General features: G+C 37.4%; 1 protein-coding gene across 1 annotated transcript; it reads left to right on the forward strand.

Annotated features, from left to right (window-relative positions):
- Positions 1-213: 213 nt before the first annotated feature.
- LOC119537376 (olfactory receptor 8B3-like) lies at positions 214-2,161 on the forward strand. The gene is made up of 2 exons (XM_037839856.1): positions 214-267; positions 997-2,161. Exons 1-2 carry the CDS (start codon positions 214-216, stop codon positions 1,942-1,944), a joined length of 1,002 nt encoding a protein of 333 aa, XP_037695784.1. The 3' UTR covers positions 1,945-2,161.
- The last annotated feature ends 19,508 nt before the right edge of the window (positions 2,162-21,669 follow it).

A 21,669-nucleotide genomic window follows, 5' to 3' on the forward strand; every position in this document is an offset into this window, starting at 1 on the left:
ACATTCAGTCTCCTGAGCTTGTCAAGGAACAAATGTGATAATAATAAAGAAGGCTTTTGTTTTCTACTGCTTGAGATGACTCAAAGTTAAAATTAGAAATTATGATCTGTAGCTTAGAATGATTTCTAGGGCATATTGGAAATTGTCTGCTATAAATCCTTTCAGAGTCAAAGGAAATGAAATAAATGAGTTGAAAATTGTCTTTCCAGGACCATGGGGGTAAATAAGAGTGATCAGGAGGCTCAGAGGCATTCCGGTCTAAGGATGGTGAGTTCCTGAATTCCACTCATATTGTGTCCTCCATATTTTGAGATTGAAGTCTAGGGTTTAAGACACATGCCTTTCTCTGACATGTTGTATAGTCTTGCAGTGAATTAGGTGGAAGAATCTGTTTGAGGGAAGAAGAGTATGTTAAGAGTCAATAGGAGCACCAGACTTCCTCTTTCTCAGGATATGTTTCCTCTCCTTGAAGGAACTCACTCTTGTAGATTTATGGTTTTTACTCTGTGACTTGTGGCAGCTGCAGAACCTCTACTTGGATCTTGTTCTGTTGTTTTGATCTGGAAACAATGTTCATGGTTCCTATCCCATCAGTGTCTAAGTTCATTAAAAACCACCTCCAGGTAGCTAGTTCCTTTTCCTCCAGTTTTACTGATGAAGGGAAATCTTAGATGGATGAGCATATGAGATGAGAAAATAAGTTCTGTACTAGTCCATCTTCTGTCTCCCTTGTTTTTCCACCTTTCATGTTTTCTATGGCATCAATTTCTTTCACTCTGCAGGCTTTGTTGATGGTCCTCTTGATTATATTTAGCTTAGGGTTCTATGAAGCAGAAGTCAGTTTCATTCAATATAATGATAGTAGTAAAGAGATTCTATGGGTCCATGTTGGGTTAGTCTCAGACATTTTTACTGTAGAGCCCACTCTTGTGGAAGGGGATATTATGAGGACATCTGGATTACCCTCTACAATAACACTTTTCTTTGTGCCCACAGATCCTCCAGACCAGTATAGCTACTGGAAATGGTTCTTTTGTGTCTGAATTCATTCTGGTGGGATTAACAGATCATCCAGATCTCCAACTCCCCCTGCTTTTCCTGTTTTTAGCAGCGTATATGGTCACTGTGTTGGGAAACTTGGGCTTGATAACTTTAATTGGCCTGAATTCCCACCTTCACACCCCCATGTACTTTTTCCTCTTTAACTTGTCCTTCATAGACCTCTGTTATTCCTCTGTTATTACTCCCAAAATGCTCATCAACTTCATATCAAGGAAGAATATTATGTCTTATATTTCATGTATGGTTCAGCTCTACTTTTTCTGTTTTTTTGCCACCTCTGAGTGCTATGTGCTGACATCAATGGCCTATGATCGCTATGTGGCTGTCTGTAACCCACTCCTGTATAACATTGCCATGTCCCCTAAAATGTGTGTCAACCTTATTCTTGGTTCATACTTGATGGCATTTTCTGGTGCTATGGCCCACACTGGATGCATGCTGAGACTGACCTTCTGTGATGCCAACACCATCAACCATTTTTTCTGTGACATCCTCCCTATGCTCCAGCTCTCCTGCAAGAGCATCTATGTCAATGAGCTGGTGTTGTTCATTGTGGGGGGCATCAACATCATTGTGACCTGTCTCACCATCTTTATCTCTTATGGTTTCATTATCTGCACCATCCTCCACATGAATTCCACTGAGGGCAGGTCCAAAGCCTTCAGCACCTGCAGTTCCCACATAATGGCTGTTTCTCTGTTCTTTGGATCAGTGTCATTTGTGTATCTCCAGCCATCTTCAGCCAGTTCTGTGAATGGGGGAAAAATCTCTTCTGTGTTTTACACCACTGTTGTTCCCATGATGAACCCCTTAATCTATAGCTTGAGGAATAAAGATGTGAAACTTGCCATGAGAAAAACTCTGACAAGTAGAATATTTTGATCAGTCTGTTTCTCTTTGTTGAAGTAGTTTTAGGACAGGGAGATGCTAGATGTATAATTACAACACTTTTTGGTGGCAGCCTTCCTGTCCAATTTCTTTCTTTCCATTGAGAAGGAAATGTATTTCCATTTTACGAATAGGTCTTCCTCCTTAATATTTATGGACAGTTCTTCTCCTTCTTACCTTTTATCCTGTTTAAGTATAATGTTAAGGAATGAATTTATTACCTCTGTTACTTTCCTTGTCAGTTTGAGCTTTTAATGATCTCCTGGAAAAAGGTGAATGAGTCTGCAAATTATCAAATAAACTATCTCTATGTTAACCTTTTTCATTGGAGGGTGGCTCTGGGACACGTATCAGTTGTAATGTGCCATTAGAAGCATGAGTCAAACTATCTGTCTATTCCTTCCTTTGCTTCCTTCATGAACAGAAGTGTCTCCTTAAAATGACAGTGTTCCACCAACATAGAAGGTTACTTACAGACTTCAACTGTATCCTAATGTTCTACTGCCTGGAGATTTCTTATTTATCTTTGAACACCCAAACAAGTATGTGATAGATGGTCAATATATGAGTTTTGCTTGGAGAGGAAGCTGGAACCAAGGGTGTTAATGAAAAGCATGGACTTAGTCTCCCCATTTTAAGTATTTGTTCTTTCTAGTATGCTTTGCTTCCACTTTATTTTATTACTTTTATTTCAATAAATATGACAAATGGGACATCATTTCAAGTTTTTAAATAGAAATGATGCTTTGAATTTGTTTCTTTAGGAGAACACTTTGTCTGTTTTTACTGACAAAGACGAGGCCTGCTTTGCTGTTATAGTTGCAAGACAATTGGATTAAATGAAAAACTGCTTTTCTGTGAAATACGTAAAATAAATTCGGAACATTTGCATGGGCTAGTGATTCAAAAGCACGTGGCAGGGGAGAGAAAGGAGACCAGTGGCATGTCATTAAGCCAAGGTCAACAGGGACATATGGTGAATAAGAGGCCCCTCATTGGGGAAAAGCAAATGAGGGTTTACAGACTGCATTTCCAACTGAGGTTGTATCCTGTATTGTAGAATTCTGTAGTTGTCCTCACTGTCCATTGAGCTTGGTAAAACTATAGTGTCCAGCAACCATTCATCTTTAGTGTTCAGGGGAATAAAGGAGGATTCAGTTTGTCCACATACTTGGGGAATCGAGTAGAGGACTGCACCTTCAGGAGATAAAACAGTGAGTTTTATGTAATACTTAGGAAAGAAAATGATGGGAAAATGATATCCCCTACCCACCCCTATCCTCTCTCTGCTGGAAGTCCCTTGAAATATTATGTAGATCACAAGATTTCTTTGGTAAGATGAGAGCTTAAGTTATTTGCTTAAAGAAAGATAGAACCCAGAGTTCTGGATGACCTGCGGAACAATTTAATCTTACCTGTTTATGTGGCTTCTATAAGCTACCCCCATAGGGATTTTAAGGTATAAAAACCTGAAATTGCAGCTGTGCAAGCAATTATAATAGAAGAGAAACATCTGGTGAATGAATCCAATTGTAAGAATTTCTTGTCTGGAATGGCATGTTGGATTATTTTTCTTCTGAAGAAACCAGTGAAATTCTCTAAAAATGCTTAAACTAGTGTATCAAGCAACAATTTAAAAATTTTATAATGTTTATTTCAACTAATTTTCTCATCTCCACTCAACAGGTAGGTATTGTGAGTTTTAGCATAGCTGGTTTGTTTTTTAGATATTTAGCATTGCTGAATCCTTGACTAAGGCTTAAATGTCCACTCATGCCCCATTCCCTGACCCCAATATCAACCTGCCTGACTTCCGCTCACCTGTACTTACAGAAAATACTTTACCTAGTCTACAGTTTTCTTCTGTTTTTTCTTTTCATTTCTGTCCCTTTTGATAAAATTGTTTACCTATTGAAAAAAAGTGTCTCTACATAAGAAAAATATTGCACATTAAGGTAGATGAATCATTTTAGCCATTTAATTTTGGCAATTATTTTACTCATTTTTATCAAGACTTGTAATGAAAAAATGTGTATGTTAATGATAATTAACTATGTTCCTAGAAACACTATTTGAGCTTGACTGCTATCTCACCAATAATACAATAGACATCTTCAGTGTAGAAGCTATATTTTTAATTCTCTAATGCTTTGCTGCTATGTGTATTTAGATCACTTGGTGGTTAAGAAATACTGGTTTAATTGGGTCATCTTATTTTAATAACAATAATAAAATATTATGTAATAATAATATGTATCTGAGAAGAAATTATATGTATCTCATGGTCCCAATAAATGCAATAAAAATTGCAATCTAAAATGACGTTAACCTTTTGAAAAAGAGCATATAATGCTTAATATGAATTTTGTTTTCACTTAAAGAAAAATAATACATATTCAATTAGATTAAACATGTTAGCTATTTGTGCTGGTTTGAATGTATTATGTCCCCCAGAAAAAGCCATATTCTTTGATGCAATCTTGTGGGGCAGACAGAATAGTGGGGATTAAGTTGGAACGTTTGAATTAGGTTGTTTGCATGGAGATGTGCCCCACCCAGCTGTGGGTGGTGACTCTGGTGGGATACTCCCATGGAGGCGTGGCCCCACCCATTGAGTGTGGGCCCTGACCAGTGGAGCCATATAAACGTGCTGACTCAAAGAGACTGAATGGAGTGCAGTTGTGAGTGACGTTTTGAAGAGGAGCAAGCTTGCTAGAGAGGAACGTCCTGCGAGAAAGCCATTTTGAAACTAGAACTTTGGAGCAGACACCAGCCACGTGCCTTCCCAGCTAACAGAGGTTTTCCGGACGCCATTGGCCATCCTCCAGTGAAGGTACCGGATTACTGATGTGTTACCTTGGACACTTTATGGCCTTAAGACTGTAACTGTGTAGCCAAATAAACCCCCTTTTTATAAAAGCCAATCCGTCTCTGGTGTTTTGCATTCTGCAGCATTAGCAAACTAGAACACTATTGTTTTTCTTTTAAACATGATTTATCATGAAACAAAGGTATATTTTTATCATAATAAGCTATATTCCTAGAAATATTTTGTGAACTTTCTTAAACTCTGTCTCAATAGTAAGTCAATAAAACTTGATTGATAAAGTCTATACTTCTTATATTTCTCCAGTGTTTTTCATGCTTTGTATATTTAGAGTGTCAGAGATCCTGGGTAGACAACACATACTTGTTGAATTGTATTATCTGTTTTCAATAACAATAAAAATATTTTTAATTATAAATAATAAGATATAATTTAAAACTACATCAATTAAAAAAATACAAGTAATTTTGGGGATTAATGTTTTTACTGTTCAGTAAGTCACCAAAATATAACCATTTAAATATTTAATTTTATTTTCATTTTTAATATTTTCTTTTACAAAAACTTCTGCAAAAATTGTTTACAGAAATCCTGTCCTTCATCCAACTTCTCTAAAATTAACCTCGTAACTAACCTCAGCGTGGTTTTCAAAATCAGAAAACTAATATTGCTTCTTAGACTTTATTCAGATGTAACCAATAGTCGTAATCATGTTCTTTTTTAAATTTCATTTTTTATTTTTTTATCCATGATGTTATACAGGATCACACATTGCATTTAGTTTTCATGTATTTTATTTTTCTCCAATTTGGGACAATTTATCAGTCTTATTTGTCTTGCATGGCATTCACTCTTTTTAAAGAGTTTTAACTAATAAGTTTGTAAAATGGCCCACTGGATTTGTCTGAAGTTTCCTCATAATTAATTTCAGGTTATGCATTTTTGGCAAGAATTTCAAAGAAGTGACATTGTGCCCTTCTTACTTCAGATTAGGTGTTATTATCGATAATATTAATTTTTATCAATTGCTTATGTTGACATGTTTAGGACTCTCCACTGTAAAGTTGTTATTTTTACCTTGTAATTAAAATTACCTTGTTGGATATATTCCTAAGCCTAGACAAATATCTTGTTTCTCTTTATTCTTGCCAACTAATTTTAGCATGCACTGATGATTCATACCTGAAAGAATAATTACTTAGGTATTTTCCAAATGATGTCTTTTAAAAATTTTTCACCATGAATTCTCTATATATTAATTGGAATATCTACTTTTCTTTCAAGTATCTGTCTATCTCTATTATTGATTCATTAATTTTCAAAATATATGTATGGTTTCACAGATAATTATTTCTTATTATGAGTTATAATCCATTGCCATCATTTCTTTTATTGCTCAAATTCTTTCCTATTTGTACATTGGGAAGCCCTTCAGGCTTGCTCTTGGTCCCTTTGGCATGTGTTTTAATGGTTAAGTATTTCCTTGTTTTCTGGTACCACAAGCTATTCCACTCTCACCTTTGCCCTGAATTCAGCCATTTCTTCAAGCACTCCTGGGTCTTTTTATTTGAAAATGTTATTTAGAAGCCACGATCTCAAAAGTAGGTATGGTTGCTTATTGCTTCTAAGTGCTATTGCTTCTAGGATCTCAGCAGAGATCAAGGAAAGGCATATATGTGTATCTATTTATATATCTGCTTTTGTCAGTGTATTTTAAAACTTAGAGTTTATGTTGATACCTTTTATTGGAAACCAAGAGCATTCTATTTATTGTAACTACCAGTTCCTTTCTTATTTGTAAGAAAGCTTCCATTTACTATTGCCAAAGTGTTTACAATATATCTATTTACTTAATAGATTTACAATTTTAATGCTTATTTGCTGAATTCTTGTAATTTCAGAATTTCTAACACATACTTTGAGAAATGAATTTAATATCTAGAGTATAATAAGTGCCTTTTCTTCTTTTTGTCCTTAGTGTCAGAATCTGTATCAGTATGTTTTCCCAACTTTCTAATCTTAGTTCTGTTTTTCTCCTTTATGTTCAGTGTGCTAATTAGTTTTTGATGTTGGAAAGTATATCAATGATCAGTTTTAAAATAATACTCATAAAACCTGACATTAAGAAAGAACTGGAGAATGAGAAGACACCCAGTTAATGCCATGCAGTGTCTCATATGTTCAGAATTTGGTGGTACAAGCTATCTTTTGAGGAAATGTTGAAGGTGGGAACAAACAAGAGGGAAGGTTGAAAGTGTATTTCAGGAGTAATTGGATTTTCAGGTCTCCTCTACTACTACATGCTACCCATGGACTCCATTTTAACCCCAGTAAAAGATGATAGGTTTATTCTTAAAGTAATCTCAAAAAGTTTCTAAATTACAGTTTGTAAGAACGTGTGAGAGTGGGTTTCCCATACTGAAAATAGGGCAATGCAGTTGAAGTTTTGACACCTCTAGCTTTCTTCGTATACTCAGCACAGCTAACAGGATTCTGAAAACTAGTTTTATGTCCTCCAAAGAGATTGGAAGGCCCTTTGCCAGACCTCAAACATTTCAGTGATAATAGACCTAATGGCATTGCCACTAGGGTCACCTACTGAACTGACCAGAGAGGCTCACAGTTGCCAAGCACATGCCCCTAGAGATGGTGGTCATCATGTAGAATCCTTTCCTAAACGTTTAGGCATGGGCTAGTAAGCTGAGACATTCAAACAGCATGTCTAACAGAAAATAAACATGCTGAAGAAAGAATCTGAAGAAAACAGACAATGAAAGGAGAAGAAAACTCAAGAAAAGGTTTTGTAAGAGGACAAAATGTACTCTTGTACATTAAAAATGATGGTAAAACTAACATCAATAGAAGTACTGGAAGACAAAGTTGAGACTCCATTCCCCAGGGAACGAAGTTCAGGATGAAACATTTTTTACAAGTTGTTCCTGGGTGCGAGGGCAGGCTGTTGCCATGAACAGCTAGAACGGCTGGAGGATCTGTGTTTTTTTTTTATTTTTTAGGGTGTTGAGGATTGATTTGCTTGGGGGCTGTGGCCACTAGGGCCAATAGAGTTGGATTTCTTTGTGGCTAGGTTCTGCTCAAAAATAACTGTAAGGTATCAGGACCAGAGTAGCTTGATTGGGATTTGTTCAGTTGTGTTGGCCCTGTAGGGGCGGAGCATAACCCAGGTGCGGAGGCAGCTCTTGGCCTCCCTCAGTGGTGCAGTAGCCACAGGTGGCTCTGAGGTAAGCTGACTCCTGTAGGGATGGGCCAAGCGCAAGGCTATAATAGCCACTGTAACAAGGTGCAGGACAGTTTTATATCTGTTCTCCGTGCTCGTAAGACCCCACCTGACTGTGTTGTTGGATAATCTTGGCGGGTCTTTAAGTAATGATCATAACGTAACCGCTCTGGAGACAGCTACCAGCTGTTGGATCTTTCGGCCTGTGGGTAGCAGAGGCTCCGCCTAGGGCCACGTAGCACAGCGGGCAGGGTCAGGCCTCTGTGCAGGCCTGGGATGATCTTCCGCACCGGGGGCGGACTTTATCTTGTATTCCCGTGGTATCCGGGTCCGCTCCTCCTCCTCCGAGCGCGCCCTGGCGGCGGCGGCTGCTTCTCTCCCTCACACCGGGTGTGACCCGCGGCGCCTGTGGTGTAGCCGGTGGCGACCCGGGGCCCTCAGGTCATCCTTCCACCGCCCCCAGGACTCAGCGCCTTGGACTGAAGGTGAGCCCGTGGGACTTGGGCATGATTTTCGGTCCCAGCTAGAAGCACCCGGTGAGCACCATGGGGTGTAGGGCGCCCCTTCAGGGGACCTGCAGGTTTATGGGCTGCGCCGACATCAGTTCGGGGTGGGCGGCAATGTGCCCTTTGGTGATTCTGTGGACTTTTCTGTGGTAACTGCCCAGGGGCCTATCAGGGGAGGAGTTCTTTTAATTCCTTCGTTGGTGGACAGCAGCATATAAGCTTTCTTATGATCATTTTTGTCTGTTTTTTTTTTTTTTTTTGATTAACGGCCTTTGCTCCTGGACCCTTGGGAGATGAGCTCTTCTGTCCCAGCAGGTGTGGAGACCCACCAGCTGGCTGTTGGCTCCACAGTCCAGGGGCGTTGCCAGGGGTGTCCCCCATCCTCTGTACCCACTCCTCCCTGGATCCTGTTCATCATTATTGTGGGGTCAGAGTGGTTTTAAGGGTAATTTTGGCAGGCATTGCCTAGTGGCAAGTTTTACAGCAGAGGAACATTTAACACCCGTTCACCAGAAGGCAAAACTGAACCCACAAGACCCTCTTTGGGCTCACAAGGCTTTTCCCCGCTGCCGGTTGAGGAGTGTCGATCCCCAGTCACTGTCCCCAGATTGTTTAGACCTGGGTGCAGTCCTTGTTGCCAGTTGTCATATTTGGGGCTTCGGGACATATTAGTGTTGTGGGCACTTTACAGTCAGGGGGTCGTGCAGCCGACTGAGGGAAAGGGTGTCTGTCGAGAGATGACTCTGAAAATGTGGGGAGTCTGCCACCCCTTCTCATACCTATATTTAGTCTGGATCAATTATCGGTTGTTTCTTTTATTAAGGAAATTATAAGCCATTCTTATAAAAATAAGCCATTTAAATTTTTAAATTGTATGTATGTTAAGGTAGCCTAACGTAATATCTCCTAGGTTAGTGTATGGCGCCCTTAGGGGACACATGGTGTCAGCCCTGGTAGACACTTTCTGTCCCTTTAGCTAGTATTTTAAAGCCATAAAGTGCCTTTCAAATACCACAGCTAATAAATAAAGCATATGGTCTGATGTTTGGCTGTTAATATTGATGAAACTCAAACTCCGGGTAATAATTGGTGGTTCTGATGGGTAAAAAGCTTAGATGGAAGACGTGAGTAGCTGCAGTTTCTTTTCTTAGTTCCTTGTGTGTTTAGCTCAGCTTCATCTGGCTTCCTGCAAGCTGTAGAAAGTGTATTTAAGTCAGAATTTCTTTAATGGTGATATCAGAATCCCATACTGCATAGAACTGCACCAACTAGCCCAGTTTTATGCCTCTCATGGTGGCCTCTAAAGGTGTGGATTTTCCCACTTATGTCAATTTAAGAGTTCAGAAATGTGTTCTAAAAACACTTTAGTTTTCTGTAATATTTCTCAATGGATCCTTTGAATAATAGTTCAAAATATCAAGCATATACATTCTCTATTCATTTATTTTTGAGGTATAATTTACATATAGCAACATTTATATATCTTATGTATACAGCTTGATGGCTCTTAAGTATATACCCATCCAGTTTCCATGAAGAACAGGTTGTAGCCTCCTTTCTTCATGTCAGAGAGTTTCTTCTTCCCTTTTTGGAATCAGGTCTTCACCATTTACTTTCAGATTCCTTTTTGCCTGTTCTAGAACTTCATAAAACTTGAATCCTGCAATATGTGCTTTGTTGTGTTTGACTTCTTCAGTTATCATGCCATTTATCAGTTTCCATTTTGTTGTGTGTCTCAGTATTTCATTTTTGTTATTGCTGGGTAATAGTGTTTTGTATGAATATATAAACCACAATATTCTTATATTCTCTAGTCGATGGACATTGTGGTTGAGTTGACATTTTTGACATAATATGCTGCTGTTAATTTGTGTGTGAAAATCACTTCTGAATTCTGTGTTTTCATTTTCTCTGGGAAATCTCCAGGTTCTGAATTCTTATACAGTATTTGCTTAACTATAAAAGAAATTTCCAAACTGATTCCCAGGTGATGTACTCTTTTACATTCCCACAATTAGTATAGGTAAGATGAAATTGTTTCACACCTTCACCAACAGTTTGTGTTCTCAGTTTTTCAAATTTTATCTAATTTTTATAGATGTGAAAATGTGCAGTGGAACTTCATTGTGTGTGTGTTTCTATATATTTTCTTTTATTAAGGTATATTTAAATGTTGTAAAACTCAGTTTTTAGTTTGGAGTTCTGAAAGTTTTGCCAAACATGTGCGTTAGAGGAGCCATCTGCAAAATCAAGATATTCCCCTGTGCTGCTTTATAGTTAAAGCCTTCTCCCACCCCCAAATACTGGAAGTCACTGATCTGATTTGTGTTGTGATAGTTTTCCTTTTCCAGAATGTCATATAAATTGAATCATAAAGTATGGTTTTCTTGGTTTGGGTTTTTTTCTCTTAGCTTAATGAATTTGAGATTCATCCATGTTGTTACATGTATCCATGATTCATCTGCTACATTGTGCAGGATATATGGTGTGGATATCCTAGAGTTTATCCATTAGCTGGCTAAAGAATGATAACTCAACAATAGAAATAGTTTTACAGTTTTCTTGTGAACATAAGCATTTATTTATTCTAGTAAATACCTTAGATTGGAACAACTTTATAAGAAACTGCCAAATTGTTTTCCAAACTAGCTGTATCATTTTGCATTCCCAATGAAAATGCATGAGAATTCCAGTTGCTCCACATCTGTAACAGCAATAGGTATTTTCAGTTTTATTTTAGTTTTAAAATTTTAGCCATTCTAATAGTTTTGTAATGGTAACTCATGGTTTTAATTTGTAATTGCATAATGAAAAATGATGTTGAGTATCTTTTCATGTACTTAGTTGAGATTCTGTGTCTTTTTTGTTAAATGGTTGGTTCACATATGTTGCACTTATATTTATTGGGTTGTCTATCATCTTATTGTTAACTTGTATGTGTTCTTTATATAATTCTGGATGCAAATTACTCATTGGATATATGATTTCAAATGATTCCCCCAGTGTGTTACTTGTATTTTTTTTCTTTTCTTTTCTTTCTTGGAGAAATAGGCTTTGATTTTGATAACCTCCAACTTAACATTTTTTTTGGTTTATGAATTGTGCTTTTTGTATCTTGTCTTTAGGATATTTGGCAAACCCTATGTCACCATACATGTATGGTTCATTTACAAATTTTTAGGGAAGTTTTAGGCTTAGAGACGAATCTCATGTAATAACTGTAGTTCCCATATAACCATCCCCTCCACCCCCATTTTCCCTATAATTAACGTTTTATTTAGTGTGGTACCTTTGTTACAATTGACAAAACAATATTATTATAATTTATTGTTAACTGTAGTCAGTAGTTTATATTAGGGTTCATTGTGTTTTACAGTTTTATGAATTTAATTGTTTTATTCTGGTAACTTACATACAACCTAAAATTTTACATTTTAAATACTTTCAAATATACAATTCAGTGGTAATTAAATTCACAATGTTGTTCAACCATCCCCATCATTCATTACCAAAACTTTTCTATTACCTCAAACAGAAACTTTTAAATTAAGCATTAAATCCCATTCCCTACCCCGCCACCCCCACCCCGTCCCTGGTATCCTGTATTATAGTTTCTGTCTTTGTGAATTTGTTTATTATAATTATTACACATAGTGAGATAATACAGAGTTTGTCCTTTTGGGTCTGGCTTATTTCACTCAACATGATATCTTCAGGATTCATCCATTTTGTTGTATATGTATTTGATATGATCAAATATCATGCTATTGTATGTATATACTACATTTTGTTTATCCATTCATTTGTTGGTGAACAGTTGGGTTGTTTTCACCGTTTGGCTATTGTGAATAATGCTGCCATGAACATCTGTGTACAAATATCTGTTCAAGGCCCTGCTTTCATTAGTTTTGTATACATACCTAGAAATGGTATTGCTAGGTCACATAGTATAATTCTATAAGTAACTTTCTGAGGAATTAGTGAACTGTTACAGCAGCTGCATCATTTTATATTGCCATCAAGAAAGATCGAATGTTCCTATTTCTCCAACATCTCCAACCCTCATTATTTTCCATTTTTTAAAAATTTAATAGCCATTTTAGTGGGTCTTAAATGCTCTCAGGTCGTGTTTTTTAATGCAGTTTTATTGATATATATTTACACCCCATAAAATCTTTCCAAAGTATACAATTACTAGCTCATAGTATCATCATATAGTTGTGCATTCATCGCCACAGTCGATTTTAGATTACTCCAAAATAAAGAAAAAAATTTAAGAGAATATCCAAAACACCCATACCCCCAATCCCTTTTCTTATATATATTTTTATCTCTATTTTATTACTCATCTGCCTATAAAGTAGATAAAGGGAGTGTCAGTCACAAGGTCTTCACAATCACACAGTCATGATAAAGTCTATATAGTTATACCATCATCATCAAGAATCAAATCTACTGGATTACAGTTCAAGAGATCCAGGTATGACCTTCTAGCTATTCTAATATACTAGAAACTAAAAAGGAATAGCTGTATAATGACTAAGAATAATCTCCAGAATGAACTCTTGACTCTATTTGAAATCTCTTATCCACTGAAAGTTTATTTTGTTTCATCTCTTTTCCCACTTTTTGTCAAGAAGGCATTCTCAATCCCACAATGCCAGGGCCAGGCTCATCCCTGGGAGTCATGTCCCACATGGCCAGGGAGACTTACTCCCATGTAGAGTGGAGGGTAGTGATTTTATTTGCAGAGTTGGCTGGAAGAGAGAGGCCACATCTGAGCAAAAAAAGAGGTTCTCTGTGGATGACTGTTAGGCATAATTATAAGTAGGCTTAGCTTCTCCTTTGCAGGAGTAAGTTTCATAAGGGCAAGCCCCAAGACTGAGGGTTTAACTTATTAAATTGGGAGTCCCTAATGCTTGTGAGAATATCAGGAATTCCCTAGGTGGAGAAGTTCAATATTTTCACATTTTCCCCCTGTTTCTCAAGGGATCTTTGCAAATACTTTTCTTTACTTTTTGCCCAAAAATACTCTGGGATGTATCAGGGTATTACATTAACCTGTACAAAATAACAAGCTCTCATTCCCTATTCTAGGTTCCATGTGACTATTGTTTAAATATACTGACCATACAGGTTAAATTAGATAGTATGCTAAGTAAACACCACTTAAATAACAGTTAAAACTCAGGAATAGATGTGATTGCTACAAGAGCTTACAAACTATGAACCTTTACAGTAAGGCTTATTGAACATTCTGTACTCCTGCATCATCGATTGCCCAATCTGTGCCCATGTTCTATCCCCTGATAACCTATGCTCTTGAATTCAGATCTCAGCATCTGCCCATTATTTTAGTTAGTTTATATTACTGAGGCCTTACAATATTTGTCCTTTCGTTTTGGCTTATGTCACTCAACATAATGTCCCCAAGGTTCATTCACCTAGTTGCATGCCTCACAACTTCATTCCTTCTTACAGCCACTCAGTATTCCATTGTATGTGTACACCAGAGTTCACCTTCCATTCACCCACTGATGTGCCCTTAGACCACCATCATCCATTGCAAAGCGTGAATAACGCCACCATAAACACCAGTGCGCAAATGCATACATGTGTCCCTGATTGTAGTTCTTCCAAGTATATACCAAATAATGGGGTTGCAGGATCATATGGCAACCCTATACTTAGCCTCCTGTGGAACCACCAAACTGCTGTCCAGAGGGGGCTGCACCATTCTACTTTCCTACCAACAGGGAATAGGTATATATCTCTCTCCACATCTTGTCCAGCACTTGTATCTTTCTGTTTATTTTTTTTTAATTATTTTAGAATATAACAATTACTTAGAAGTGATAACTTTCCAAGTACAATTTAATAAGTGGTTAGCAAATTTCAAAGAATGTTATGGGTTACAGTTCCATGGTTTCAGTTATTTCCTTATTGTGAAATATAACATATATACAAAAAGTTAATAGCTTTCAAATTACAATTTAACAAGTAGCTATAGAACAAATTTCAAAGGATGCTATGGGCTCCAGTTCCACTATTTTGGTTATTTCCTTATAGCTATTCTAGTACTTTAGCAACTAAGAGAAAGAAAATTATGTAGAGATTCGGTATGCATAATCCTTTGTTAAATTTCATCTTCTCTGTTTTACCCCTTTCTCTAATTTAATCACTTTCCTGATCTTCAGGGATGTCTATGCAATGACCGCCCTAACTTGTTCATGTAGAAAAGGGGTGTTGACATTATTATGGGAAAAGGGGACACATCTGGTTGATGTTCTTGAAGAGGCTATTGCCTCTGGGTTTTGGAACTTAGCAGGCATAGTTCTCTGAAGGATTTAAGTGTCTGAAGAATAAACTTAGCGAAACTTTTATAGAGTCTCAGACAGGGATCTGGGTATTCTTTAGGGTTTGGGGGACTACAGTTGATTTGGTCTTATCATACTGTGGTCGTTTGGCATATCTAGGTGAAGCTTGTACAGAAGTAACCTCCAGGACAGCCTCTTGACTATATTTGAATTCTCTTTGCCACTGAAAACTTATTTTGTTGCCTTTCTTTTCCCATTTTTGGTCAAAAAGACATTCTCAATCCCTTGGTGCCAGGATCAGGTTCATTCCTGGAATCTGTGTCCCATGTTGCCAAGAAAGCTCATTCATCTGGGAGGTCCTGTCCCATGTCAGAGGGGAGGGTGATGAATTTATTTGCAGAGTTAGGCTTAGAGAGAAAAAGTCCACATTTGAGAACAAAAAAGTTTCTCTGGATGTTACTCCTAGGCATAATTATAAGTGGGCTTAACCTCCCTTTTACAACCATTAAGTTTCACACGAGCAAACCTCAAGATCAAGGGCTTGAATTATCAAGTAGGGAATTCCTAAATTCAGATAGCATAAATTATGTCCACGATAATCCATCCATATCTCATGTTATCATCACTTAGTTTTACAATCCTCATCACTCTTGATCTTAAACAATTCTCATGATCCAAAACACCTCTTAGCTCTTGTCAGCCCTTAATTATTTGTCCCAAGTATTTGTCTGGTACCAGTAAGGTATTCCTCTTAATTATAATCTCTAGTTTGTAATAGGTAGATTTTTCCTATATACCCTTCTGTTTTCAACTCTCTGTACTCATGTCATACCTTAGAAATATATCATGCAAGTACCTATCTATATTTGTGGTGCTAATCTGTGGAGAACTTGCCTTTAAATAACCCCTTTCAATTCTGTTTGCCTTCAGTACAGCTCTGATACTTATAATCCCATGAACAACTGTCATCCTATCCATTCCTGTACCTTTGAATTCACCATTATTAACATATCTGAATATATTAGATTATCATTCCCCCTCACTAACTTCTATCACTAGGTCCCCAATATTCCAAATTATAAGACATTGATTTTACATTGTTCAGAGAGTTCACAGAAATGGTAACATACAATATCTCTCCTTTTGTGTCTAACTTATTTCATTCAGCATTATATCTTCAAGATTCATCCATGTTGCCATATGATTCAGGACCTCATTCCTTCACACTGCTGCATAGTATTCTGTCATATGCATATACCACATTTTGTTTATCCACTCATCTGTTGAAGGACACTTGGATTGTTTCCATCTCTTGGCAATCGTGAACAATGCTGCTATGAACAACAGGGTACAAATGTCTGTTCATGTCACTGCTTTCAAACCTTCTGGGTATATACCAAGAAGTAGAATTGCTGGGTCATAGGGTAATTCAATTTCTAGTTTTCTGAGAAACCAAAAGCTTTATTTTTTAAACACTTGACACACTTTACAGTCCATCCTAAGTGAATGATCAGTAGCTCCTTATATAATCATATATTTATGCATTCACCACCACAGTCTATATGAGAAGATTTCCATTTCTTCTGCAAAGAAAGAAGAGGAATAAAATAAGAAAGAATAAAAAAATAAAAAAGAAACACCATCAACAACAAGAATCACATACCACTCCCTTATATCCTCCACTATTGATATTTAGCTTTGGTGTATTGCCTTTGTTACATTAATGGAAGAATATTACAATATTACTGCTAACTGTAGACCCTAGTTTGAATTGATTTCATTTTTCCCCATATACCATCCCATTTTCAGACCTTGCAACATTGATACTGTTTTCCCTCATGTAAAAACTTTCTTACATTTCTACATTTAATCACCATCATTGGGAACTCTAGGTTTGCTAAGTTACACAGTCCCAGTTTTTATCCTCTATCTTTCCTTCTGGTGTCATACATGCCTGTAGCCTTCCTTTTTCAACCATACTCATACTCAGCTTTGTTCATTATATTTACAATATTGTGCTACCATCACATAGTGTTTTGCTATCCATTTCTGGATCTTTACAATCAATCCTACTAAACATTCTGTACTCCTTCAGCATCAAATGCCCAATCGTTATCCTCTTTCTACCTGTTAACCTGTGTTCATAACTTAAACTCTCAGAGTTTGCCTATTATAGTTAGTTCATATTAGTTAGACCACAAAGAATTTGTCTTTTTGTCTCCAGTTAATTTTGCTCACCATAATGTCCTCAAGGTTCATCCAAGTTATTATATGCGTCATAATTCTATTCCTTCTTACAGCTGTGAAGCATTCCACTGCAAGTATATGCCACAGTTTGTTTATCGACTCATCTGCTGATGGACATTTGGGCTGTTTCCATCTCTTGGCAGTCGTGAATAATGCTGCTATAAACATCAGTGTACAATGTCCTTTCATATCCTAATCTTCAGTTCCTCCTAGTATATATTTAGTAATGGGATTGTTGGGTCATCCGGCAATTCTATACAATTCCTGAGGAACCACCAAACTGTATTCCTGAGCGGTTGCACCATTCTGTATTCCAGCCAACAGTGAATAAGTGTGCCTCTTTCTCCACTGCCTCTCAAACTCTCCAACACTTGTAGTTTTTTTGTTGTTGTTGATTTTTTTTTTTTTTGATAAGGGCCATTCTTATAGGTGTGAGATGATATCTCATTGTGGCTTTGATTTGCATTTCCCTAATACCTAGTGAAGTTGAGCATCTTTTCATATATATTTAAGCCCTTTATATTTCCTCTTCAGAAAAGTGTCTACCATGTCTTGCACATTTTTAAATTGGGATGTTTGTCTTTTTGCTGTTGAATTGTAGGATCTCTTTGTGAATCTGAATATTAAACCCTTACCTAATATGTGGTTTCCAATATTGTCTTCCATTGCATAGGCTGCCTTTTTATTTCCTGACAAAGTCCTTTGATGCACAAAAATATTCAATTTTGAGGAGATCCCATTTATCTATGTCTTCTTTCATTGTTTGCACTTTGGGCGTAAGGACTAGGAAACCATCTCCTATCACAAGATCATTAAGATGTTTCCCTACATTTTCTTCTAAAAGTTTTATGTTCTTAGCTTTCATTTTGAGTTTATTTTTATATAAGGTATGAGATAGGGATCCTCTTTCATTTTTCTGGATATGGATACCCAGTTGTTCAAGCACCATTTGTTAAAAAGGCTGCTCTGTTGAAGAGGCTGCTGTGTCCCAGTTGAGTTGAGTTGACTTGACTGACTTACAAAGGTCAGTTGCCCATAGATGAGAGGGTCTATTTCTGAACACTCAATTCAATAACATTTGTCAGTATACCTGTCTTTATGCCAGGAGTACACTGTTTTGACCACTGTGGGATTTCATTTTCCTGTCATTTACTTTCTGAATTCCTCAGTTTCACTTACCACTCACTATTTTACCTCCTGAAGGTGCTGTCCTCTCTCTACCTGATTTCCCCAAATATGTGGACACACTGTATCCTTGTTTATTCCCCAAAAGACTATAAATGAATGGTTACTGTACACTATAGTTTTACCAAGCTCAATGGACAGTAAAGACAACTACAGAATTATACAGTACAGGATACAACCTCAGTTGGAAATGTGGTCTGTAAACACTCATTTGCTTTTCCCCACTGAGAGGCCTCTTATTACTGACCATATGTCTCTATTGGCCTTGGTTAAAGATATGTCTCTGGTCTCCTTTCTCTTCTCTGCCATGTGTTTTGAATCATAAGATATGCAAATGTTCCAAATTTATTTTAAATACTTTATTTCATAGAAAATAAAATATTTAATTTTATTTTCTGTGAGATAAATTTTCCATTTAATCCAGTCATCATGCAACTATAACAGCAAAGCAGGCCTCTTCTTTGCCAATAAAAATAGCCCATCAAAGTGTTTTTCTAAATAAGCAACACCTACTTTGAGAGATATTAATATATCCTCCTGGATCAAAGCACAAACTTTCAAAAACTTGAAATATTTTCCCATTTTTTTATTGAAATAAAATTGGTAAAGTGAAAGCATAGCATACTGCAAAGATCAATAAACTTAAAAAGGGGGGCTAAGTCCAGATTTTCTCATTGAGAAGCTGTGTGACTTTACTCATAACACTCTGGGCTGCAGATTTCTCTCCAGGAAATACTCATTTATTGATCAACTACTATATACTTGTTTGAGCCTTCAAAGATAAATAATAAATCTCTAGGCAGTAAAATATTAGTTCATAGTGCTTACACCTTCTAAGTGGGATATAGTTGAAGTCTTTATGGAAGCTTCTATCTCAGTGGACACTGGCATTTGAAGAAGACCAGTTTGGCCCATGAAGAAAGGAAAGAAAGGAATAGAAATCGATTGTTTGGCTTCTGCTTCCAGTGGAACATTACAATTGACATGTATCCAAGCCCCACCCTCCAATTGTAGAGTGTTACTCTAGAGATGCTTTAGTTGATGATTTGCAGAGTTATTTATCTTTCTCAAAGAGAAAAATACAAAGTTCAAACTGACAGGAAAAATAACAAGTAATAATTCTTTCCTTGATGTTTTGCTTAAAGAGGAAAAAGGGTGAGAAGGAGATAAAATGTTGCATAAATACTGAGGAAAGAAGGAAGACCTGTTCATAAAAATGAAAATAAATTTCCTTTCCATGGTAAGAAAAAAATAGGATAGGATGGCTGCAACCAAAAAATATAATTATGAACACAGCATCTCAGTGTCCTGAACTTACCTGGACAAAGAGAAACAGATTCTGATCAAAACATTCTTCTTTTCAGGATTTTTCTCAGGGCAAGTTTAACATCTTTATTCCTCAATCTGTAGATTAAGGTGTTCATCATGGGAACCACGTTAGTGTAAAAGACAGAAGAGATTTTTCCCTCATTCATTGACCCTGCAGAAGACGGTTGGAGATACACAGATGCACAGGATCCAAAGAACAGAGAAACATGAAATCCCATTATGTGGGAACTGTAGGTGCTGAAGGCTTTGGACCTACCTTCAGTGGAAATGATGTGCAGAATACTGCAGAGAATGAAACCATAAGAGATGAAGATGGTGAGACTGGGCACAGTGATGTTGATGCTCAATGTACAACACCAGCTCATTGACATAGGTGCTTATGCAGGAGAGCTGGAGCACAGGGAGGATGTCACAGAAATAATGGTTGATGGTGTTGGCACCACAGAAGGTCAGTCTCAGCATGCATCCAGTGAGGGCCACAGTACCAGAAAATGTCAAGTATGAACCAAACATCAGGTTGAAGCACATTTTAGGGGACGTGGCAGTGTTATACAAGAGTGGATTACAGCTGGCCACATAGTGATCATAGGCCATGGATGTCAGCACATAGCCATCAGAAATTTAAAAAAAAAAACCCAAAAACAGAAAAAGTAGAGCTGAATCATGCGTCAGATATAGGAGATTGTGTTCTTCCTTGATATGAAGTTGATCAGTTTTGGGGGAGTAATAACAGAAGAATAACAGGTATATGAAGGACAAGTTAATGAGGAAAAAGTACATTTGGGTGTGAAGGTGGGAATTCAACCCAATTAGTTCTCAAGCCCAAGGTTCCCAACACGGTAACCATATACAGTGCTAGAAATGGATAAACAGGGGAAGTTGGCATATGGATCACCTATTATACCCAACAGAATGAATTCAGACATGAAAGAGCCATTTTCAGTAGCCATTCTAGTGTGGGGGATCTGTTGGCACAAATAACATGGTTACTGTAGGAGGAAATTCAGGTCTTCCAACAATATTTCCTCCCACAGAAAAGGGCTCTACAGTGGGAATGTCTGAGACTAACCCAAAGCAGACCTGGAGAATTAGTTTTTACCACTACCATATTATATGACACTGACTTCTTAATAGGGTCCTAAACTTAATATAACCAAGAATGCCACCCACATAGTCTACAGAGCAAAAGACACTTCCACCATAGGAAAAATAACTGCTGGAAAACCAAGGAGAAGGGAGAAGATGCATCAGGGAGAGAACTGTCTCTCTCATATTATCATTTCATAATTCACCTGAGCCCACCCCTCATCAGTAAAGCTGGAGGCAGAGGACCTAGCTACCTGGAGCTGGCCTCCAATACACTTAGACCCTGGTGGGTTAGGAACCATGAACACTGTTTCCAGATCAAAACTCAGAAACCAAAGCTAAGGACAGGTTCCACAGCTGCCACAAGTCATAGAAAAACAGTGATAAATCTACAAGAGTGAGTTCCTCTATGGACAGGGAACTTACACATTGAGATTAAGGAAGCCTCCTCTTGAAACTGAACATTCTCTGCTGCCCCTTAAACACATTCTTCCACCTAATTCACTGGAGTGATAAGACTAAAAATGTCAGAGAAAGCCACATCTTAATCCCTAGACTTTGATCTCAAAATATGGAGGACATAATGTGAGTGGAATTCAGGAACTCACCCTTTGTAGGCCAGAAAACCTCTGAGCCTCTTGATTGCTCTTATTTTTCCCCATGGCCCTTGAGAGTCAATTTGAAACTCAGTGATTTTGTTTCCTTTGAATCTGAGGATACAGACCAGACTTAATTTCCTATATGCCCTGGAAATCATTCTGAGGGACAGATCATAATTCCTGATTTTAACTTTGAGTCCTCTCAAAGCAGGAGAAAACAAAAGCCTTCTTTATTATTATCACATTTGCTGCTTGATAAGCTCAGAAGATTTAATGTGAGTGTAATGATACAATGCACTTGGTTATAAACAGGTGAGAAGTTTGCTCAGTCTTTCCCCAGGGGACAGACTCTGAGTGTAATAGGGAAGTAAGGGGAATATATTTACAC

The sequence above is a fragment of the Choloepus didactylus genome, chromosome 6 (assembly GCF_015220235.1).
Source record: "Choloepus didactylus isolate mChoDid1 chromosome 6, mChoDid1.pri, whole genome shotgun sequence".
Taxonomy (NCBI): domain Eukaryota; kingdom Metazoa; phylum Chordata; class Mammalia; order Pilosa; family Megalonychidae; genus Choloepus; species Choloepus didactylus.

Coding starts and splice junctions, on each gene's coding strand:
- LOC119537376 (XM_037839856.1), top strand. CDS start 214: ATGGGGGTAAATAAGAGTGATCAGGAGGCTCAGAGGCATTCCGGTCTA. Junction 268..996: donor GGCATTCCGGTCTAAGGATG/GTGAGTTCCTGA, acceptor TTGTGCCCACAG/ATCCTCCAGACCAGTATAGC.